This window comes from Bos indicus, chromosome X (assembly GCF_029378745.1).
Source record: "Bos indicus isolate NIAB-ARS_2022 breed Sahiwal x Tharparkar chromosome X, NIAB-ARS_B.indTharparkar_mat_pri_1.0, whole genome shotgun sequence".
Taxonomy (NCBI): domain Eukaryota; kingdom Metazoa; phylum Chordata; class Mammalia; order Artiodactyla; family Bovidae; genus Bos; species Bos indicus.
The window spans coordinates 73,262,718-73,284,956 of record NC_091789.1 but is presented as its reverse complement, the minus strand read 5'-3'; the positions used below and the strand labels follow the sequence as shown (position 1 = coordinate 73,284,956).

General features: G+C 35.6%; 1 protein-coding gene across 2 annotated transcripts in view; it reads left to right on the top strand.

The window, feature by feature from the left end:
- The window catches only part of LOC139180901 (uncharacterized), a 462,995-nt gene extending 441,183 nt beyond the window's left edge, over nucleotides 1-21,812 (top strand). For both annotated transcript variants that reach the window (XM_070783492.1, XM_070783493.1), the window contains 4 exons: nucleotides 4,267-4,356; nucleotides 12,319-14,942; nucleotides 18,145-18,227; nucleotides 21,256-21,812. In XM_070783492.1, coding sequence (XP_070639593.1) covers nucleotides 4,267-4,356; nucleotides 12,319-14,942; nucleotides 18,145-18,222 — 2,792 coding nt within the window. In that variant the 3' untranslated portion in view covers nucleotides 18,223-18,227; nucleotides 21,256-21,812. The remainder of the gene's footprint in view (nucleotides 1-4,266; nucleotides 4,357-12,318; nucleotides 14,943-18,144; nucleotides 18,228-21,255) is intronic.
- Nucleotides 21,813-22,239: the final 427 nt, after the last annotated feature.

The following is a 22,239-nucleotide window of genomic DNA, read 5'->3' as shown; positions in this document are numbered from 1 at the left end:
GTGTTTCTTCCAGTCCAGCGTTTCTCATGATGTACTCTGCATATAAGTTAAATAAGCAGGGTGACAATACACAGCCTTGACGTCCTCCTTTTCCTATTTGGAACCAGTCTGTTGTTTCATGTCCAGTTCTAACTGTTGCTTCCTGACATACATACAGATTTCTCAAGAGGCAGGTCAGGTGGTCTGGTATTCCCATCTCTTTCAGAATTTTCCACAGTTTATTGTGATCTACACAGTCAGAGGTTTTGGCATAGTCAATAAAGCAGAAATAGATGTTTTTCTGGAACTCTCTTGCTTTTTCAATGATCCAGCAGATGTTGGCAATTTGATCTCTGGTTCGTCTGCCTGGAAAATCCCACAGACAGAGGAGCCTCATAGCCTACAGCTCATGGGGTCGCAAAGAGTTGGACACGACTGAGCGACTTCACTTTTCACTTTCCTCTGCCTTTTCTAAAACTAGCTTAAACATCAGGAAGTTCATGATTCACATATTGCTGAAGTCTGGCTTGGAGAATTTTGAGCATTACTTTACTAGCGTGTGAGATGAGTGAAATTGTGCGGTAGTTTGAGCTTTGGCATTGCCTTTCTTTGGGACTGGAATGAAAACTGACCTTTTCCAGTCCTGTGGCCACTGCTGTGTTTTCCAAATTTGCTGGCAGATTGAGTGCAGCACTTTCACAGCATCATCTTTCAGGATTTGAAATACCTCAATTGTAATTCCATCACCTCCACTAGCTTTTTTCTTAGTGATGATTCCTAAGCCCCTCTTGACTTCACATTCCAGGAATGTCTGGCTCTAGATGAGTGATCACAGCATCGTTATTATCTTGGTCGTCAAGATCTTTTTTGTACAGTTCTGTGTATTCTTGCTACCTCTTCTTAATATCTTCTTCTTCTGTTAGGTCCATACCGTGTCTGTCCTTTATCGAGCCCATCTTTCCATAAAATGTTCCCTTAGTATCTCTAATTTTCTTGAAGAGATCTATAGTCTTTCTCATTATGTTGTTTTTCTCTATTTCTTTGCATTGATCGTTGAGGAAGGCTTTCTTATCTCTTCTTGCTATTCTTTGGAAGTCTGTATTCAGATGCTTATATCTTTCCTTTTCTCCTTTGCTTTTTGCTTCTCTTCTTTTCACAGCTATTTGTAAGGCCTTCCCAGACAGCCATTTTGCTTTTTTGCATTTCTTTTCCATGGGGATGGTATTGATCCCTGTCTTCTGTACAATGTCACGAACCTCATTCCATAGTTCATCAGGCATTCTATCTATCAGATCTAGGCCCTTAAATCTATTTCTCACTTCTACTGTAGAATCATAAGTGATTTGATTTAGGTCATACCTGAATGGTCTAGTGGTTTTCCCTACTTTCTTCAATTTAAGTCTGAATTTGGCAATAAGAAGTTCATGGTCTGAGCCTCAGTCAGCTCCTGGTCTTGTTTTTGTTGACTGTATAGAGCTTCTCCATCTTTGGCTGCAAAGAATATCATCAATCTGATTTCAGTGTTGACCATCTGGTGATGTCCATGTGTAGAGTCTTCTCTTGTGTTGTTGGAAGAGGGTGTTTGCTATGACCAGTGCATTTTCTTGGCAAAACTCTATTAGTCTTTGCCCTGCTTCATTCCGTATTCCAAGGCCAAATTTGCCTGTTACTCCAGGTGTTTCTTGACTTCCTACTTTTGCATTCCAGTCCCCTATAATGCAAAGGACATCTTTTTTGGGTGTTAGTTCTAAAAGGTGTTGTAGGTCTTCATAGAACTGTTCACTTTCAGCTTCTTCAGCATTACTGGTTGGGGCATAGACTTGGATTACTGTGATATTGAATGGTTTTTGTTGTAAATGAACAGAGATCATTCTGTCATTTTTGAGATTGCATCCAAATACTGCATTTCGGACTCTTTTGTTGACCATGATGGCTACTCCATTTCTTCTGAGGGATTCCTGCCCGCAGTAGTAGATATAATGGTCATCTGAATTAAATTCACCCATTCCAGTCCATTTTATTTCGCTGATTCCTAGATTGTCAACATTCACTTTTGCCATCTCTTGTTTGACCACTTCCAATTTGCCTTGATTCATGGACTTAACATTCTAGGTTCCTATGCAATATTGCTCTTTACAGCATCGGACCTTGCTTCTATCACTAGTCACCTCCACAGCTGGGTATTGTTTTTGCTTTGGCTCCATCCCTTCATTCTTTCTGGAGTTATTTCTCCACTTATCTCCAGTAGCATATTGGGCACCTACTGACCTGGGGAGTTCCTCTTTCAGTATCCTATCATTTTGCCTTTTCATACTGTTCATGGCATTCTCAAGGCAAGAATACTGAAGTGGTTTACCGTTCCCTTCTCCAGTGGACCACATTCTGTCAGATCTCTCCACCATGACCCACCCATCTTGGTTTGCCCCAAGGGCATGGCTTAGTTTCATTGAGTTAGACAAGGCTGTCTTCCTATTGTGATTAGATTGACTAGTTTTCTGTCATAGTTTGCTTCCAAGGAATAAGTGTCTTTTAATTTCATGGCTACAGTCACAATCCACAGTGATTTTGCAGCCCAGGAAAATAAAATCTGTCACCGCTTCCACTTTTCCACCTTCTATTTGCCATGAAGTAATGGGACTGGATGCCATGATCTTAGTTTTTTGAATGTTGAGTTTCAATCCTTTTTCACTCTCCTCTTTCACCCTCATCGAGAGGCTCTTTAGTTCCTCTTCACTTTCTGCCATTGGATTGGTATCACCTGCATATCTGACCATATCATAGCAATTGTTGCTATTTCTCCCAGCTCTCTTGATTCCTGCTTCTGATTCATCCAGTCTAGCATTTTGCATGATGTACTGTGCATATAAGTTAAATAAACAGGGTAACAATATACAGTCTTGTCATACTCCTTTCCTAATTTTGAACCAGTTTGTTGTTCCATGTTTGATTTAACTATTGCTTCTTAACCTGCATACAGGTTTCTCAGGAGCCATGTAAGGTGGTCTGGTACTCCTGTCTCTTTAAGAATTTAATTAATTTAAAAGTTACAAAACTAAAACTCTGTCCCCATCAAAAAATAAACTTCCCCTTTCCCCATTTCACCCAAGCCCTGCTAACTACCATCGTACTCATTGTCTCTGTAATTTTGACTAGTCTAAGTATCCCAGCAAAGACCCTGATGCTGGGAAAGATTGAGGGCAGGAGGAGAAGGGGATGACAGAGGATGAGATGGTTGGATGGCATCACCGACTCAATGGACATGGCTTTGGGTGGACTCCAGGAGTTGGTGATGGACAGGGAAGCCTGGCATGCTGCGTTTCATGGAGTTGCAAAGAGTCAGACACGACTGAGTGACTGAACTGAAGTATCTCATATAAATATTAATCTCAAATGCAGTAGTTGTCTTTTTGTGCATGGCTTCTTTCAGTTAGCATAATGTCCTTGGGGTTGATCCATATTGTTGCATGTGTCAGAATTTTCTCACTTTTTAAGGCTAAAGAATGTTGGATATACCACAATTTGCTTGTCTGTTACCTGTTGATGGACATTTGGGTAACTTCCACATTTTGGCTAAGTTGAATAATGCCAAACAAGGTTGTAAAAATATATCTTGGAGATTTTGTTTTCAATTCTTTTGAGTATATACTCAGAAGTAGAATTTTTGGTATGTAAAGTAATTAAATGGCAGCCCACTCCAGTATTCTTGCCTGTAGAATCCCATGGATGGAGGAGCCTGGTGGGCTACAGTCCATGGGGTCGCAAAGAGTCAGACACGACTGAGCGACTTCACTTTCACTTCCAAAGTAATTCTAATTTTAATTGTTTTAGGAACTGCCATACTCTTTTTTATAATCGCTGTACCATTTTACCTGCCCACCCACCCCATAAGGGTCTAATTTCTCCACATCCTCACTAACACTTGTCACTTTTTGTGTTTTGATAATATTCATCCCATGGGTGCTTATTAGCCAATTTTATAGCCAGTATTTCATTAATTAGGACAAGAACTCACTACAAATTCTTCTAGAGTTAACTGAGAATCTATTGAATATTTATATGGGGCAAAAATATCACCAGTATATACTAGAATATCATTAAGTTCATTTTCAATACTGTTTTAATAAACTCCAAGAAAACTGGATCACCGTTACAAATATATATTTGAAGAAAAATGGTATTACCAGAAATGTTTTTTCACTTCAGAATCATATAGTATAAAGTTTTACCCTCTATAATCTTACTTTTTAGGAATTGGAAAATAATTGAGTCTATTTAATATATTCATAGGTTTTTGGAGGCCTATTTTTCTATCACCTCCATATACCCAAAGAAGGGAAACTGAAGAACAACACTCTGTGCAACAAATTGATAACAAAGGTGAGTATATTCAATAGAAACTGCCAAAGGATTTTATACATTTTATTCAATATTTAGAAAATTTTAAGCCCGACTTCTTATATATTGGATCTCTAAGACAAAATCCAAGTCCAATAATTCTCTAGGAGGATTCACTGAACTAAGCACATAATAATACTCAAAGCTATGATTTATTACAATGAAAGGATACAAAATAAAATTAATAAAAGGAAAAGGCATATGGTTTGAAGTCTAATGGAAGTATTAATACAAGGTTCTAAAGTCCACTCTCATTGGAGTCACACAAGACTCATCTAATTTATCCACCAAAAATTATGATGACATGTATGAAATGTTGTCTACCAGGAAAGCTCACTAGAGTTATCAGGACCCAGGGTTTTTTGTTGTTGTTGTTTTTGTTGTTTGCCCAGGGTATTTTTTAACAGCTTTATTGAGATATAATTTACCCATTAAGCTACACAAGTAATAGTTTTAAGTATAGATATAAACAACAATAACAACTGTTTTGGATAATTTTTATCACCATAGAAGTTAACACTGTACCTGTGGTTATCACCCAGTTACTCCTTCAACTGCCTACAGTTGAAGAGCTGTAGTCTTTTTTCCAAAGTGACTGTATAATTTTCTCTCTAGTCTTAAGAAACCACTAATCTACTTAAGTATCTATAGATTCCTCTATCCTGGACATTTCATATGAACAGAATCATGTAATACATAGACTTTTGTAACTATATTCATTTAATTTTTTTTTACCTTTTTTTTTTTAATTTTATTTTATTTTTAAACTTTACAATATTGTATTAGTTTTGCAAAATATCGAAATGAATCCGCCACAGGTATACCCGCATTCCCCATCCTGAACCCTTCTCCCTCCTCCCTCCCCTACCCTCCCTCTGGGTCGTCCCAGTGCACCAGCCCCAAGCATCGAGTACCGTGCATCGAACCTGGACTGGCGACTCGTTTCATACATGATATTATACATGTTTCAATGCTATTCTCCCAAATCTCCACACCCTCTCCCTCTCCCACAGAGTCCATAAGACTGTTCTATACATTGGTGTCTCTTTTGCAGTCTCGTACACAGGGTTATTGTTAACATCTTTCTAAATTCCATATATATGCATTAGTATACTGTATTGGTGTTTTTCTTTCTGGCTTACTTCACTCTGTATAATAGGTTCCAGTCTCATCCATCTCATTAGAACTGATTCAAATGTATTCTTTTTAATGGCTGAGTAATACTCCATTGTGTATATGTACCACAGCTTTCTTATCCATTCATCTGCTGATGGGCATCTAGGTTGCTTCCATGTCCTGGCTATTATAAACAGTGCTGCAATGAACATTGGGGTACACGTGTCTCATTTAATTTGTATAATGCTTTCAAGGTTAATCTATATTGTAGCATGTATCAGTACTTCATTCTTTTCATGACTGAGTAACATTCCATTGTATGGATATACTGCAATTTGTTTAGATATTTGTCAGTTGGTGGATGTATGAGTTAGCTACATATTTTGCTTATTATGAATAATGATGCTATGAACATTTGTATACATAGAGGTATATCTCCATTTCTCTTGGATATATACCTAGGAATGGAGTTGCTGTGTCATATGGTTATCTGATGTTTAATTGCTTGAAGAACTACAGACTGTTTCCCAAAGTGACTGCATAATTTTATATTCCCACCTGCAGTGTATGAGGATTGCTTTTTCTCCACATCCTCCTTGACACTTGTCATTATTTGACTTCTGTATAGCCATCCTGGTGGTTATGAAACAATATTAAATAAATAGTTTTGACATCTATTTCCTTGATGACTAATGATGTTGAGCATCTTTCTATGTACTTTTTGGTCATTGTATATCTTTCTTGGATAAATGTCTACTAGTATCCTATTTTTTTACATATATACATATATATATATATGTTATTAACAAATATATATATATTTGTTATTAAGTTATGAGTTTCTATATATCCTGAAAACATATTTTTATCATATGTATGATTTGCAAATATTTTATTCCATTCTGTGGATTGTCTTTTCATTTTATTCATTGTGTCCTTTGAAGCACAGATTTGAAAAATTTTGTTGACATCAAAATTACTTGTCTTTATTCTATTCATAATATATACGTAATGTATAAGAATCACTTGCCAAATCCAAGATTGTAAAGATTTACACATTTTTTTAAGAATACTATAATTTTAATTCTTAAATTTGGTAGTTTGATCCATTTTGAATTACTTTTTGTGTATGGTGTCATGTTAGGGAACAATTCTTTTGCATGTAGATGTCCAGTTGACCCAATATCCCTTGAAGAGACTTTTATTTCCTCATAGAATGGTCTTGTCATCCTTGTCAAAAATCAGTTGGCCAGAGACCCATGGTTTTATTTCTTTGAAAGTGAAAGTCACTCAGTCAGGTCTGACTCTTTGAGACCCCATGGACTGTAGCTTACCAGGCTCCCCAGTCCATGGAATTCTCCCAGCAAGAATACTGGAATGGGTAGCCATTCTGTCCTCTAGGGGATCTTCCCAACCCAGGGACTGAACTTGGGTCTCCTGCTTTGAAGGTGGATTCTTTACGAACTGAGCTATCAGGGAAGACATTATATGAAGAAAAGATATTCTTTTCACCAAATGTTGTTGGGAAAATTAGATATCGAAGTGCAAGATAAAAATTGTTAATTTTAATTCATTTCTTGTATCATATACAAAATTAACTCAAATGGAGAATAGAACTAAATATAAATCCTAAAAACATATACTACTAGATGAAGAAAAATCTTTGTGACCTTGAGTTAGATGAAGATTTACTATTTACTACAAGAGAGCATTATCCCTATAAGAAACACTTGATAAAAATTGGACTTCAACAAAATTTAAAAGTTCAATTTTCCAGAAAATTGTAAAGGAATGAAAGGATGCTATACACTATGAAGAGGATTTTCAACGCATATATTTGGTAAAGCACTGTATCTAGAATATAAAAAGAATACTCAAAATGCAATAATAAGAAAAAACTAAATGTAAAATGGACAAATGGTTTAGGCAGACATGTTACCAAATTGGGCATCCCTGATGGCTCAGTGGCAAAGAATCCACCTGCCAATGCAAGAGATGTGGGTTTGCTCCCTGAGTTGGGAAGATCCCCTGGAGAAGGAAATGGTGACCCACTCCAGTATTCTTGCCTGGAGAATCCCATGGACAGAGGAATCTGGCGGGCTACAGTCTATAGGGTCACAAGAGTCAGACATAACTTAGTGACTAAAAAACAATAACAACAACGTGTCATTTAAGGCCAGTGTTTTCTTTTTGATTTTCTATCTGGATAATGGATAATCTGTCTGTCAATGTAATTGGGGTGTTAAAATTCCCCACAACTATTTTGTTAGTGTAAATTTCTCCTTTCATTTTTATTAATATTTGCTATATGTATTTAGGTGCTCCTGTGTTTCAATGCATATATATTTAATATTGTGGTACCTTCTTGTGGGATTGATCCCTTTATCATTATGTAATGTCCTTCTTTGATTCTTATTACATCTTTGTTTTAAATCTGTTTTGTATAAGATAAGCATTGCTAGCCCAGCTTTTTTTTTTTTTTCATTTCTATTTACATGGAGGCGTTTTCCATCTCCTCACTTTCACTCTGTCTTTAGATCTGGAGTCTGTAGTAGGGAGTGTGTAGGTGGGCTTTGTTTTTTATTCATTCCAACCACACTATATCTTTTGAATGGAACATGCAGTTTATTTACCTTTATTTATTTGTAGGTGTGTACTTGTTGCCATATTCTTAATTGTTTGGGGGTTGTTTTGCAATCCTTTTTTTCTTCTTTTGCTCTCTGCCCTTGGAATTTGAGGACTATCTTTATTGTTATATTTGGATTCCTTTTTCTTTTTATGTGTGTGTATCTATTTTAGGGGTTTAGTTTGTGGTTACTGTAAGATTCATATCACATGTATATGATGCATCATATGCATTTCTCATGATGTAATCTGCATATAAATTAAATAAGCAGAGTGACAATATACAGCCTTAAGATATCCCTTTCCTGATTGGAACCAATTTGTTGTTCCATGTCCAGTTCTAACTGTTTCTTCTTGACTTGCATACAGATTTCATAGGAGGCAGGTCAGGTGGTCTGGTATTCCCGTCTCTTTAAGAATTTCCCACAGTTTCTTCTGATCCACACAGTCAAAGGCTTTAGCGTAGTCAGAAGTAGATGGTTTTCTGGAACTCTGTTGCTTTCTCTATGATCCAACGGATGTTGGAAATTTGATCTCTGGTTCCTCTGCCTTTTCTAAATCCAGCTTGAACATCTGGAAGTTCACCGTTCACATACTGCTGAAGCCTGGCTTGGAGAATTTTGAGCATTACTTTGCTAGCGTATGAGATGAGTGCAATTCTGTGGTAGTTTGAACATTCTTTTGCATTGCCCTACTTTGGGATTGGAATGAAAACTGACCTTTTCCATTCCTGTGGCCACTGCTGAGTTTTCCAAATTTGTTGGCATATTGAGTGCAGCACTTTCACACCATCTTCTTTTAGGATTTGAAATAACTCAACTGGAGTTCCATCACCTCCACTAGCTTTGTTCATAGTGATGCTTCCTAAAGCCTACTTGATTTGGCATTCCAGCACATCTGGTTCTAGGTGAGTTATCACACCATCGTGATTATATGGGTCATGAGGAGCTTTTTTGTATAGTTCTTCCCTGTATTCTTGCCACCTCTTCTTAATATATACTGCTTCTGTTAGGTCCGTATCATTTCTGTCCTTTATTGAGCCCATCTTTGCATGAAATATTCCCTTGAGATCTCTTAATTTTCTTGAAGAAGTCCCTAGTCTTTCCAATTCTATTGTTTTTCTCTATTTCTTTGCATTGATCACTGAGGAAGGCTTTCTTATCTCTCCTTACTATTCTTTGGAACTCTGCATCCTGATGGGTATATCTTTCCTTTTCTCCTTTGCCTTTTGCTTCTCTTCTTTTCACAGTTGTTTGTAAGGCCTCCTCAGACAATCATTTTGCTTTTTCATATTTCTTTTTCTTGGGGATGGTCTTGATCCCTGCCTCCTGTACAATGTCATGAACCTCCATCCATAGTTCTTCAGGCACTCTGTCTATCAGATTTAATCCCTTGAGTCTATTTGTCACTTCCACTGTAGAGTCGTACGGGATTTGATTTAGGTCATACCTGAATGGTCTAGTGATTTTCCCTACTTTCTTCTATTTAATTCTGAATTTGGCAATAAGGAGTTCATGATATGAGCCACAGTCAGCTCCCGGTCTTCTTTTTGCTGACTGTATAGAGCTTCTTCATCTTTGGCTCCAAACAATATAATCAATCTGATTTCAGTATTGACCATCTGGTGATGTCCATGTGTAGAGTCTTCTCTTGTGTTGTTGGAGGAGGGTGTTTGCTATGACCAGTGCGTTTTCTTGGCAAAACTCTGTTAGCCTTTGCCCTGCTTTATTCTCTACTCCAAGGCCAAATTTGCCTGTTACTCCAAGTATTTCTTGACTTCCTACTTTTGCATTCCAGTCCCCTATAATGAAAGGACTTGTAGCTTGTTGCCACACCAAACTCTGTAGGTACAGATCATCATGTAGAAATAAATTGGTTATTATAGATGTTCTGGCTTCCCATGTGGTGCTAGTCATAGGGAACCCTCCTGCCAACATAGGAGACATTAGAGATACAAGTTACATTCCTGGGTCTTGAAGATCCCCTGGAGAAGGGAATGGCAACCCACTCCAGTATTCTTTCCTGGAGAATCCTATGGACAGAGGAGTCTGGCAAGCTACAGTCCATAGGGTCCCAATGAGTTAGACGTAACTATAGTGACTTAGCAAGCACAGACATAGATGTTCTATTTCATCTTTTGCATATGAATGCATTCATTTGCTTCTGGATTTCAGAGATACATCTTTAAGATTATTAAATGAGAGCTACTTTCTTGTTTATGATTTGGGTTCTCTCTGTGGGGCAGCCTGTGTACTGCTGTCTCATTTTTATCTTACTCTTAGTGTTATACCTCATTCCTAATTACAAGATACTATCCAGTTTAATAATACAAACTCATGCATGATGGGCCTTTTTTTCTAATGGTGTATTTCATTGAGTTTAAGAACTGTGTACACCTTCAATACCATATACTTGCAATTTTTTTCCAGATTAATTACAACTGTTTTATATTCCCTTTTATCTTGAATGTGAAAAAGTCTAACAAGTAGCCAAATTACATCACTCTTTTGTTTTTGTCAGGGAATAAGCCTTTGTCATTAATTTATAATAATAGCACTGTATGAATAAAATATATAGTGCATATTATTGAAGAATAGAGCCACTGAAAATACTAGTCACCCCTCTCTTTCAGTATTTCCTGGCACTCAGCTTGAGTTAATAAATGTATAGTCATGCTTTGAGTATTTACTATAAAGCATAGAAATAGATACTACTAAGTCTACATTGGAGAAGGCAATGGCACCCCACTCCAGTACTCTTGCCTGGAAAATCCCATGGATGGAGGAGCCTGGTGGGCTGCAGTCCATGGGGTCACTAAGAGTCGGACACGACTGAGTGACTTCACTTTAACTTTTCACTTTCATGCATTGGAAAAGGAAATGGCAACCCACTCCAGTATTCTTCCCTGGAGAATCCCAGGGACTCGGGAGCCTGGTGGGCTGCCATCTATGGGGTCGCACAGAGTCGGACACGACTGAAGCGACGCAGTAGCAGCAGCAGCAGCAAGTCTACATTATTTTACATTATGCATACACCATTGACTGCTATGAGGGCAACATAATGACTGCTTGTATTTATAAGAATGTGAATTCCTTTTTTTATGAAGACTATACATTTTAAATGTTTCATAGTAGACCAAATCATTTATATATAAAATTGAAACTATATATATATATATTCAGTGAATACTTTTCAGAATGGACCTACTTAAATTTTTCTCTTTTATAAATACCTAAAGATTATGAGTATATAATTAAAATTTTATCCTAAGTATTCTATATGACCCTAAGAGAAACTGGATGAGAAGACACATCTCCTTCTATATAAAAATTCACTGTCAGTTTCTAAATGGAAGCTACTACTCAGTGTTCCTTGACTCCTCCCCAAATATGATGCAGTGTTTGATGCCAAAACATGGAGAAATTGTTCTTAGGACCTAAGGCAATAGTGGAAAGAAATCTTCTGTTTTAAAATTAAATCACAATGATTTTTACTTTATTTCTGCCTGTGTACCTGAAGAACAGTTATTCCATACATTTACTGAACTGTAATTTTAAAGTTGAGGTATAGGTAAATATCTAAATTTCCAGAATCATATGCCAGTGAGTTCTTGACAGCTGCATAAAACTGATCCATGATAATACATTTACTATCAGGAAATTTTGCCATTTTGACACATCAAGACCAAAGAAATTTTTGTTTCAAAACATGAAGATTGTATTAATTATAGGGATTATATTCCAGGAAAGAAAATATTGCCAGTATTAGAATGGTCAAAAAAATTCATTCATAACATCTTATAGAAAAACCCAAAGTTTCTGGTCAACCCAATATTTCTAAAAGCAAGATAAAATTAATATAGATATGCAGTATCCAATATGTGAAAAGCAAGTTTTATTTTGGCCAAATGATGCCAATGAATTCCTATTTAAACTAAAGATTAAGTTCTCTGAATCTGAAGAGAATAAAATCTGAGATAAATGACCATGTTTCATTTTTGTGTCTTAATAAGCCCAATATGACAGCTGTTTGAGCAGAAACTGTAGCATCATGGCTTCCTTTTGAAATATCCAATAGTAAGAACCTATTGAAGGAAATGGCATTTTTTTCCTTTGCACAGATTTGTGTGTGTGTAATGTTTATTGTGTTTGTCAAATTCATTTTTTTCATTGTTCTTGCTCATATTTACTCTTCTCTCTCTAGCAGTGTCCAGAATTCAGCTTGTGAGATACCCAAGTGATGACAAGATTGTAAGATTCAAAGAGATATCACCAACTCTGAGTGATAAGCAAGACTCACAGCTAAAGTTAATGGAAAAGCGCAGCCACAACCTTTTTTCAAACCCAAATACTTTCATGAATAACAAGCATCACAGAAATGCCAGCCACAAAATTTCTGTCTGTAAGAGTTGTTACACAGACTATAGATACCTACAGAGATTTCAGAGTTCCAGGTCTCAAATGAATCCTGTTCATTTCCTAAATCCTCAGGGTTACATCTCTGAATTTTTAGTGCCTCTCTGCCACCCTACTTCCATGAGCCTTTGGTTTGCTGTATGCCCCAAGACTCACAGAAATAACACATACACTTTAGACACTGGAGCTGTTTTATGTTCTAAATGTTTTGTACAAATCAATAATTTTTCTTTTCATAAGTGTCTCATTAATTTTGATGATGATTCAGACCCTGACTGTCCTTTACATCTCCAAGTTCCCTTGGATTCTAAATATTCTCTGAGTTCCAGATCTATTAGACACCACAAGACTTCTCAGAACAGCCCTTTATCTCGATCCTTGGATCCTGAGCATTCTGTGGGCATCTGCTGCCCTTTCCACCAGGAGGATTATAAATATTCTTTAGGTTCAACTTCTTTTTTACACTGTGAAAGTTGCTCGGCTTTCCAGAATCTCATGGGCTCTACTGTTACTCATACCTTTCCAATGAATCCTCAAAATAATATGAGCCGCCATAGTACCCCCGGCCCAGGCAATGTCATCAACACCAGCAACGCTGCTGGCCTTGAAAGCGAGGGTAAGTTTAAACTTACTGCCAAATTTGAAAATGAGGCCAATCCTGATGATGAGACTAAACTGGTCATTACTGGCAATCTCAAAGATAAGGCCAAACACAAGCCTCTTTTGAAAGATGAGGCAAAACATGAAGATGAGACAGATTCTGAAGATGAGAAAGAGCCTGAAGATGAAACAGACCCTGAAGATGAAAGCAATACCAAAGACAGGAAAGATCCCAAAGATAAGTCTGACCCTGATAACACTGATCCAAAAGATAGTAATGCTGAAAATAATGCAGACACAAGCAATGAGTCTGATCCCAGTGGTGATGCTGACTCTACAAGTGGAGCTGATTCTAACAGTGATGGTGACTCTAACGGTGGAAGTGAATCCAGCAGTGAACCTGACTCTGACATTGATAGTGCTACTAAAAATGATGCTAACTCCAAATGTAACACTGATTTTGAGGAAGACAAACACACCAACAATTCACAAAATGTCTTTGTCCCAGATATTGATGTTTATCAGGAGTGTACTGCTGACTCCAATAATGACTCTAATCCCAACTACACCTCTGGACTCCAAAATGGAGCTGGCCCAGACTGCACTTCTGGTTCCTGCAAGGGTGCTGGCTTCAGCATTGATTCAAGCAGTATCATTGGCCTCAACAATGGACTTGGCCCCAAAAATGCACCTAGCCCTAACATTAATGAATCTGACCTCCAGAACAATGGTTCTGGACCCCAAAATATAAGACTGCATCCCTTCAGCCCTGGACTCAGCAGCAGTGTCTCTGGCCCCAACATTAATGGCCTTAGACCCAATAATAGCCCTATCCTAAACAGCAATAACCCTGGCCTCAACAATAATAGCCCTAGTCCCAATAATAATAGCTCTGATCTTGAAAAAAACCCTAATTCTAGCTATAATGCCAGGCTTAGTAATGCTACTAGTCACAATATTGCTTTCAGTCCTAACAAGAATGCTAACTCCATCTATGAAACAAAATCCATCAGTGCTGCTGGCCACAACTATGTAGCTATTTCAAACTGTGGTTCAAACCTTGAATATGTCCCAGGATTTACCCATGCAGTAGGTTCTAATTTTGTAGATAACCCCAACTGTAGGGCCAGAAATAGCTATGCTGCCAGTCCCAGCTCTACTTCTAGCACTGTCAATGTCACTGACACCAGTTACAGCACTAGTTGCACTGGTGCTATTAGCCCAACTTATACCAACTGTGCCTCAGACACTAACCATGAGCCCAGATTTACTCATATCATTAGCTCCAACTTTGTCATCAACCCCAATTATCATATCATAAACACTCATCATGATTCTAGTACCAGCAATGCTAATAATCTCTCTGAGACCAAATTGAAAATCAATTCCAGTTCTGCTATTCCTAATATTGTTTATAGTAACTCCTCAATTTTTGTTGCTGGCACTAACTGTATTTCTACTCCTGAAAAGTTGACCACATCTAAATTGAATCCACCTAAGCTTGGTAGGAGTTATACAATTTTTGATGACTACAGATTTGGTCCCTGTTTCAAAGATTATCCTGGCCCCATGGATTCTGTTAGTTTTAAACATGCCACTGAGTTCAAGGATGTCCTTGATGCCAAGGAATCTGGTTTTTTAAAAGATTTCTCTGAGGTCCAGAATCCCACTGTTATCAAGGAGCTTGCCAGCTTAAACTTTCACTCCAATTTAAATATTCCACTCCCTAGTTTTGATATTATAGTAGAAGCTGAACCACTAAATGTTGTGAAGTTTGCCATGCCATCAGATGCTATGAATCAATTTTTAAAGGTAAGTTTATACAAATGTAGATTTTATTTTCTCCACACTTCCTACAATTCAGAGGGCTACATTGGAACAGGATTTTAAAAACTCTATTTTTATTTACTTGGATATTCAAACCATGGAAAATAGGAGACAAGGTGTCCAGTATTACTTCTCCTTTGACCCTGTAGCCAACAACATGGTTTTCCATTTAAAAGATCAAGCTGCTAAACAACTGACAAATAGCAGAATGGCCTTGATTGCACTGTGACTGGTTAATCTACCACTTTATCAAGAGTTGCATAACATACTATCTAAATTTTGTACTGTTTTACCTACTTCCTCTCACCTGTACATGGCCTGGTGTTGGTTCTTTCCTTATATGTGCAGAGAGAAAATATAGTTAAATGAACTTTAAATACCATGGATCAAGACATTTTAAAACAACTATCTCTCAAAAATCCCATTTTATGAAGAAGGTTGTTCAGAAATAGTCATGATATTCTAATCTCCCACTTAAATAAATTAAATTTAAATTAATTAGATGAAATAATATTTGGGAGCAAAAAACCCCAAACCTTTGATACTTTTGACTTAAAATTTACTTTATCTTATTTCCCCTGAAAATAAGTAAAACTAATATATTTTAATAAGTCTTTATCAAATGTTTCTTCTAGCACTCTGAATTGCATACACAAAGATTTCTGTTTGATAAAATGTTTTTATCAGCAGCAAGTAATATTTATTTTGATGAAACTTTACCAAGATGTTTTCATTGAGGCATAATTTAGTATGCTTTGAATTTTAGCCTTGTTATAGTTCATTAGACATGACAAACAAATATACTTAATTTGGATTGTTGTGTCTGTGTTCATAAGTGTGCAACTTGAAATAACTGTTTTCTATTAGGATGTGTTTTCTATTAGAATCTGTGTATTCAAAATAAGGCATATATTCTTATAACCAAAATGAAAGTACAAAATCAGTATCTTCTTAATCCTCTTGTACTTTAATAGAGGAAAATTTTGTGATTTTCCCAAGAGAACACACCTCCCAGGAAATAGTTGTAATTGCTTAGTATAAATATATAGCTTCTGTATAGGTAAACATAATATTGGCCAATGATAACTAATAAAAATAATATTGCTCAGATACAAAACTTAACATTAGAGGGAAAAAAAAAAAAAGATGTTTTCCCCAGGTATTTTTCACAAATGAAATTTTACAGCAGTATGAAAGCATTTAAATATGCTTTATTTTATGGCTTTGATGTTTTAGCTAAATGAAAGTCTGATTATAATAAGTTTTAGCTTACTAGCTAAGGAAGGCAGCTAACATTTTGCAGTTCAAATCATAGTATCTAAGAGCTGTTTCCTAAATTGGGATATGTAAAATATGTTGGTTTTGGGTGAAAGCTATACACAAAAAAATCAAATTTTTAATGGAGGATATTTGATTCCCCAAAAACATAATAATAAAAAGCAGTTCTTAATAGAACTTAATAGACTACCATAAATACTATGCTGTGGGTACATACATTCCAACCTTTTGACTATGGCTATGTAATGGAAATATATGCAATGACTTTATTTTCATTGAAGATAAACGGACTTCACAATACATTCATCAGTAGCTTAAGAAACTATGTATTTTGCATGCCTTCACTAACAAAGTATTTTTCTGGAAAAAATACGTGATTCTCTTTCCTTAGAGCTTTGATATTTTCACATATCCCTGGTTTGTTACATCCTTGTCCATACTTACCTCACAAACAATTATAATGGGGATAACAAAAGTGCTTTCCCCACTCAAACAATTTAAGTGAAAGAAGCTCACTTTAAAGGAATAATTTATTTACCAATTATAAGTGAACCAAACAGCCAGCTCAGCATCAGAACATATAGTCAATCCATTCATACTATCTTCATTCAGTCATTAAGCTTTTAATAAGTAAATAGCACAGAATGCTTTAAAAACATACAGACTAAGTGAAAAAATAGTGCCCTTTAAAGCACTTGAAGTTAGTTTTCTTAACGGGAAAACAAGTGGATGTTTGAAGGTAGAAACTATATGAAGACAAATAAAATAGCATCTTGCTGAGTTTCCAGAATGGTTAGAAACATTTTGGATGCTTAGATCACATGTCACTTGAAGTTACTTTTCTTAACAGGAAAACAAGTGGATGTTTGAAGGTAGAAACTATATGAAGACAAATAAAATAGCATCTTACTGAGTTTCCAGAATGGTTATAAACATTTTGGATGCTTAGATCACAACATGTCACCAATGTATTAAAATAGTTGTAAATATGTATGTGTGGACTATTATTCTGGTTTGCACTTTTCAGAAACAAGCAAAATTGTAACTCGTGAAATCTGTCTTTTTGTGAAGTTTATCATTGACTTCCATGGATAATGGTATTAGAACTATAGAGTCTACAGTCATTTAATAAGTTATCTAGTTACAATTCTGCATAAACAATTTGATTCCATACAAAAGGTAATATTAGTAGCCTACCTTTTTCAAACTGTGAAAATAGCTTTGATTTATTAATAAAATTTGCTCAAGGATTTAATTAACTTAAGTCCTTGACAGGTCCAAATGTACAGGAGAAGAGTTGCATTAAGGTCATTCAAAGCAGTGACACTTCTAATTTGTGGTAGATTTTTTAAAGTACGAATATGAGTTAGTAGTGACACTGAAGAAAAAAATCTTCACATAGTACAGTCTATTATAATGAGAGTTGTGTGAATATGGAGTTATTCAGACCTTCCTAGCAGCAGGTGTCTGAAAATATCAATCAAATACATTATGCTTTTTGCACCAAAATTCTCTTGAATTAGTAAATACTTCAAAAATTAACCACAAAAATGCTTTTGTTTATAAGTATTTGAAGAAGTCTTTGTTCAAGAAAGGCTTAATTTGCAGTATGTCTTCAAAGTGGCCAAAATTTTCCTACTTTCAATTCAAAATGGTCTACTTAATATATTATTTCCTTCCTATTTATATAGCCAGGAATTTACATGAATAAGTTTAATTAATCTGCTTAATATTTATTGAAATAAATTTTAGTTAAGCCAATCCTTTAGGCAGATAAATATAGTACCTACATATTCCAAATAATCAAAGCAATGTCTTGCCTAATAGCTTCTTAATTAAATATATTTACATACAAATAAACTATTTTTCCATTCCTAGCTTTTTAGGAATTTGTTGTGTTTTGTTACAGTGGAAGACATGTTTTCTGGGGATTTTCAGTCTAAGATACAGCAAAATCATCTCCTACCCAAAGATACTGCCAACTTAATCAAGGTCTGTTAATTTGTTAAGCTACTTTAATGAGGCCAGCTGTGCACCAAACTTTTTCATAAAGTCACTCTCTTATACATCAATTTGATAATATTTCTTCATAATACTAAAGTGCTTCCATAGTATCTTATTGCTGGATTCCTTATCAGATAGTATAGGGTCATCAAAGTGTTTAATTGTGATAGAGTCAACTCCCTTTGGGATGAATCAGTAAAAGATCTCAAATTGAGTATAACAAAATAATATTGAACAAATCAACAATGTTCCTTCTGCTGACAATGTGACCTGCTGCTCTCTGAATAATTTGGGAGAAAATGATCGTTAATCAGCTAAAGATCAAGGTTTCAGATTGAATCCAGCCTCTTTCCTTTATCTGCACTATTGTGTAGTTTTCTGAGCCAGCCATAAAACCTACAGTGATTCTGGTGAGCAATCCAAAGGAAAACCAGTTGCCCCAAGCTCAAAGTAAAGAGCACTTTGTTACTGCCCCTGTTGCAGAAAATTTGCCAATAACCTTCTTTTTGTAGGAATTTCAGAATATATATTTTTCCCTAATGGATCGAGTTCTTTGGTCCAGTCCCCTCGAATATAACAATGGGATAAATGATGTACTATATCTAGACACATAGAGAAAGCCAGACCACATCAACGTGAGTCCAAATATTGGTAGGGACTAAACTGGGAGAACTTAAAGACAGTATGTTATTGAGCATCATATATCTTAAATAATTGACTAAAGAGGCATTTTATTCTCAAAAAGATTTCACTAGAATTTTAAATTCAAAAAATGTTTGCTGCAGTGATACAAGTGTGCATTCGACAACTGTAGAATCTGTATAACCTGCCATGTGTTCCAGTTTGAAAAAACTAAGGCAGCTGTGTCTAAATTTATTACATTTTCTACTTAGAGGGACAAGTAATAGACTAAAGTTTCCAAAGTTTTAAAGCCTGAGTTTGGATGTCAAAGACAATAAATGTTAAATGATTAAACAAGCAGAGTATGAAATCTCTCATGAATCAAGTCAATAAATTTACTTCTAAAGATAAAGTGGATGTTTAAAGGATAAAACCTGTTTATCCAGTGTAGTACAGTTCCTCAATAAAATGAAGAGTGGGGATAAGAAGGCAGCAGTAAGCAGTATATTGGAGGAGAAGGCAAAGGAAATAATGTTATATGGAGAAAGAGTGATATTGTGGAATAATAAGCATGATCCAGTAATCTTTACTTTGTTTTTATCACATTGCTGAATCCCAGTATGTTCTGGCTAATCTAGGTTCATTTGTAAAAGAAATACTTATCTTTGTATTCCTGATCTTCCCTTATCTCATCACATACACAACACAATTGCAGACTTCAAAGTTATAACTACCAAAAATATAAGCACACTATTTTAACAGATACTCACTTATTTACTGCTAGCTTATGTTTTTCCTTTTCTGAGGTCACTGTATCTCCCTGACCTCCTTACTCCACACAGAAAATAACTATTGTATAAAGCTGTTCTGAGCCAACTCTACTGCATAGCTGCTGACTCTGGAAGCTTGACCTCCAAAGATATCCCCAATCACCTCCTTTTTACCCATATCTCACAGAAAGTCTATACACACACACACACCCCACATATAACTTCCTCTGCTTTTGTGTTACTTTAGGGGCCATTACCATCTGAGTTTTTACAGTGACTTTAATAAGAAAATAATTGTATTACAAATGATTAAATTACAAATGAATTTCTAGAATACAACTTTTATTTATAAATTGGGAACAATCTATATTTATTCATGCCTGCTATTTTGGTAGATCCTGAATAAAATATGGTTAGTCAAGTAATAAGTGAAGTGTAAACAACATAAGAAACCAGCACTAGCATTATTTTATTTCATCTCATAAATGCTATACTGCCAATGTCTATGGGTCACAGCCAAGAAGCACATTTCATTCAACCTAACTGCATAATTGTAGATAATCAGACAAGCAAAGGATTGCTCTAGGCCTTTAAAAGATCATTTCTAAATACTTTCACAATATTCTGAATCTGAAAAAAGTTGACTAAGATTTGTTAATTGTGAAAATTTTAAGCAAAAGTTCAGAAAAAATCCAATTCTCAGTATGATTATTTTCATGACTTCGTACTACTCTTGAATATAGTTTATAAACAATATTGTGCTAAGTTGCTTCAGTCGTGTCCGACTCTGTGTGGCCCCATAGACAGCAGCCCACCAGGCTCCCCCATCACTGGGATTCTCCAATGCATGAAAGTGAAAAAATAAAGTGAAGTCACTCAGTCGTGTCTGACTCCTAGCGACCCCATGGACTGCAGCCCACCAGGCCCCTCCATCCATAGGATTTTCCAGGCAAGAGTACTGGAGTGGGGTGCCATTGCCTTCTCCAATAAACAATATTATATGACATAAAATATTGGAAGAACATCAATTTTGAAATTGAAAAATACATAAAATCTAAGGTAAATCTTCAGACAGCTATTTAATAACCAACAATTTAATAGCACTATCTGAAATGCATTCTTGAGTTTCATATGTATTAGCTTATTTTATCCTAACAGGCCTATGATGTTACATAATTTTCCCTATTATCCCTATTTTACAGATGAGGAAAATGAGACATTATGTACTGAAGTAATTTTTATGATCATATACCTACTAAATGAAAAAGAATCAGAGTCTAAAATTAAACATTTAGAGTTAATTATGTTTATATTTTAATAATATGTAATTAAAAGTATCAAGTATAGTAAATATTGTGTTAACCTAATATTAGCAGACATCTAGGTTACAAAATGAGCATTAATGTGGTTCTATTTTAGTATTTTAAGATATAATATTATATCTATAATTGTAAAGTCATCACAGTAGTTTCTTGGGCATGGGTTTGAAGCTTTCAAGGCTCATGATACCCAATATTTTCTTTAAATAATTACTTAAAGTAGTCTGAAGATAAAAATGTTTTTTCTTTCATTACCACTTTTAACTCCCAAGTTTTTTGTGTTTGTTTTTTACCCTATTGTTTCAGGTTTGTTTCAGGTCAACCTCCAGACAGGTAGCAGAGAAAACCTCCACCCTTGATTAATGAAAAGAATACATTGAGATGGAAAAGATAAAGACACAGCAAAGAAGATTTTGAGGATATGAGCAAATAACTTCAAAACTTAGAGTCCCATGAACAGTATTTATTATATGTTCTTTCTCACATCCCCTTTCCCATTACATTAAGTGTTGCTTTAAAATATATTGTGACAATTACCCCATTCATCTTCTTTGCTTCTGCCAGACTCTAGAATTAGGAAACGGTCCTTTCTAGAAATCCTATACAAATATTTTGTATTGTTAATGACTCAAAAGTGCAGTTAGATTTTTCAACCAGAAATTCTTTCCATCTATTGTGTAAGTTTCCTTCTCCAGAAGATGGTCTTAACGTTTGACAAATCTTGTGATAGATGCTTTTAATACTGTAATGACCACCCTAGGTTTTATACCACCCACAATCAATCAATATTTTATTGTTACTGTTGTTTATTATTGTTATAGTTTTATGAGTGTGGTAAACAAAATTAAAATAGTTGAGACTCATCAGTATTGTTCATTGTTTGCATAACTTGCTATTTTCCCATTCAACCTTGTTAACCTAGGAAAACTGATAATGTATGTCCTTTATCAATTTATCACCACTCTCTCTGTATGCCTCTTTTTTGTTACTTAAATCCAACTGTCTGTTCCAACCAGAGGAGTCTCCTCACTTTTTCCCTATAGTTTTTCTTGTATATACAGGCCCCATATTATTTTGGGTACATATCCTCAATTCAAGACCTACCTTATCCACAAAGCTTCACACTTCTGTAAACAATATTGATCCTTCCATTCCCAAGTTTCTGTTCTTCAGGTCAGCTGAAAAAGATCATAGCACATTTGGGGAACTGCCCATACTTAGTGTGCATTATAGTCCATGGTGTGATCAGGGACTGATGAGAAATGAGATTGGAAAAATAATCAGGAAATT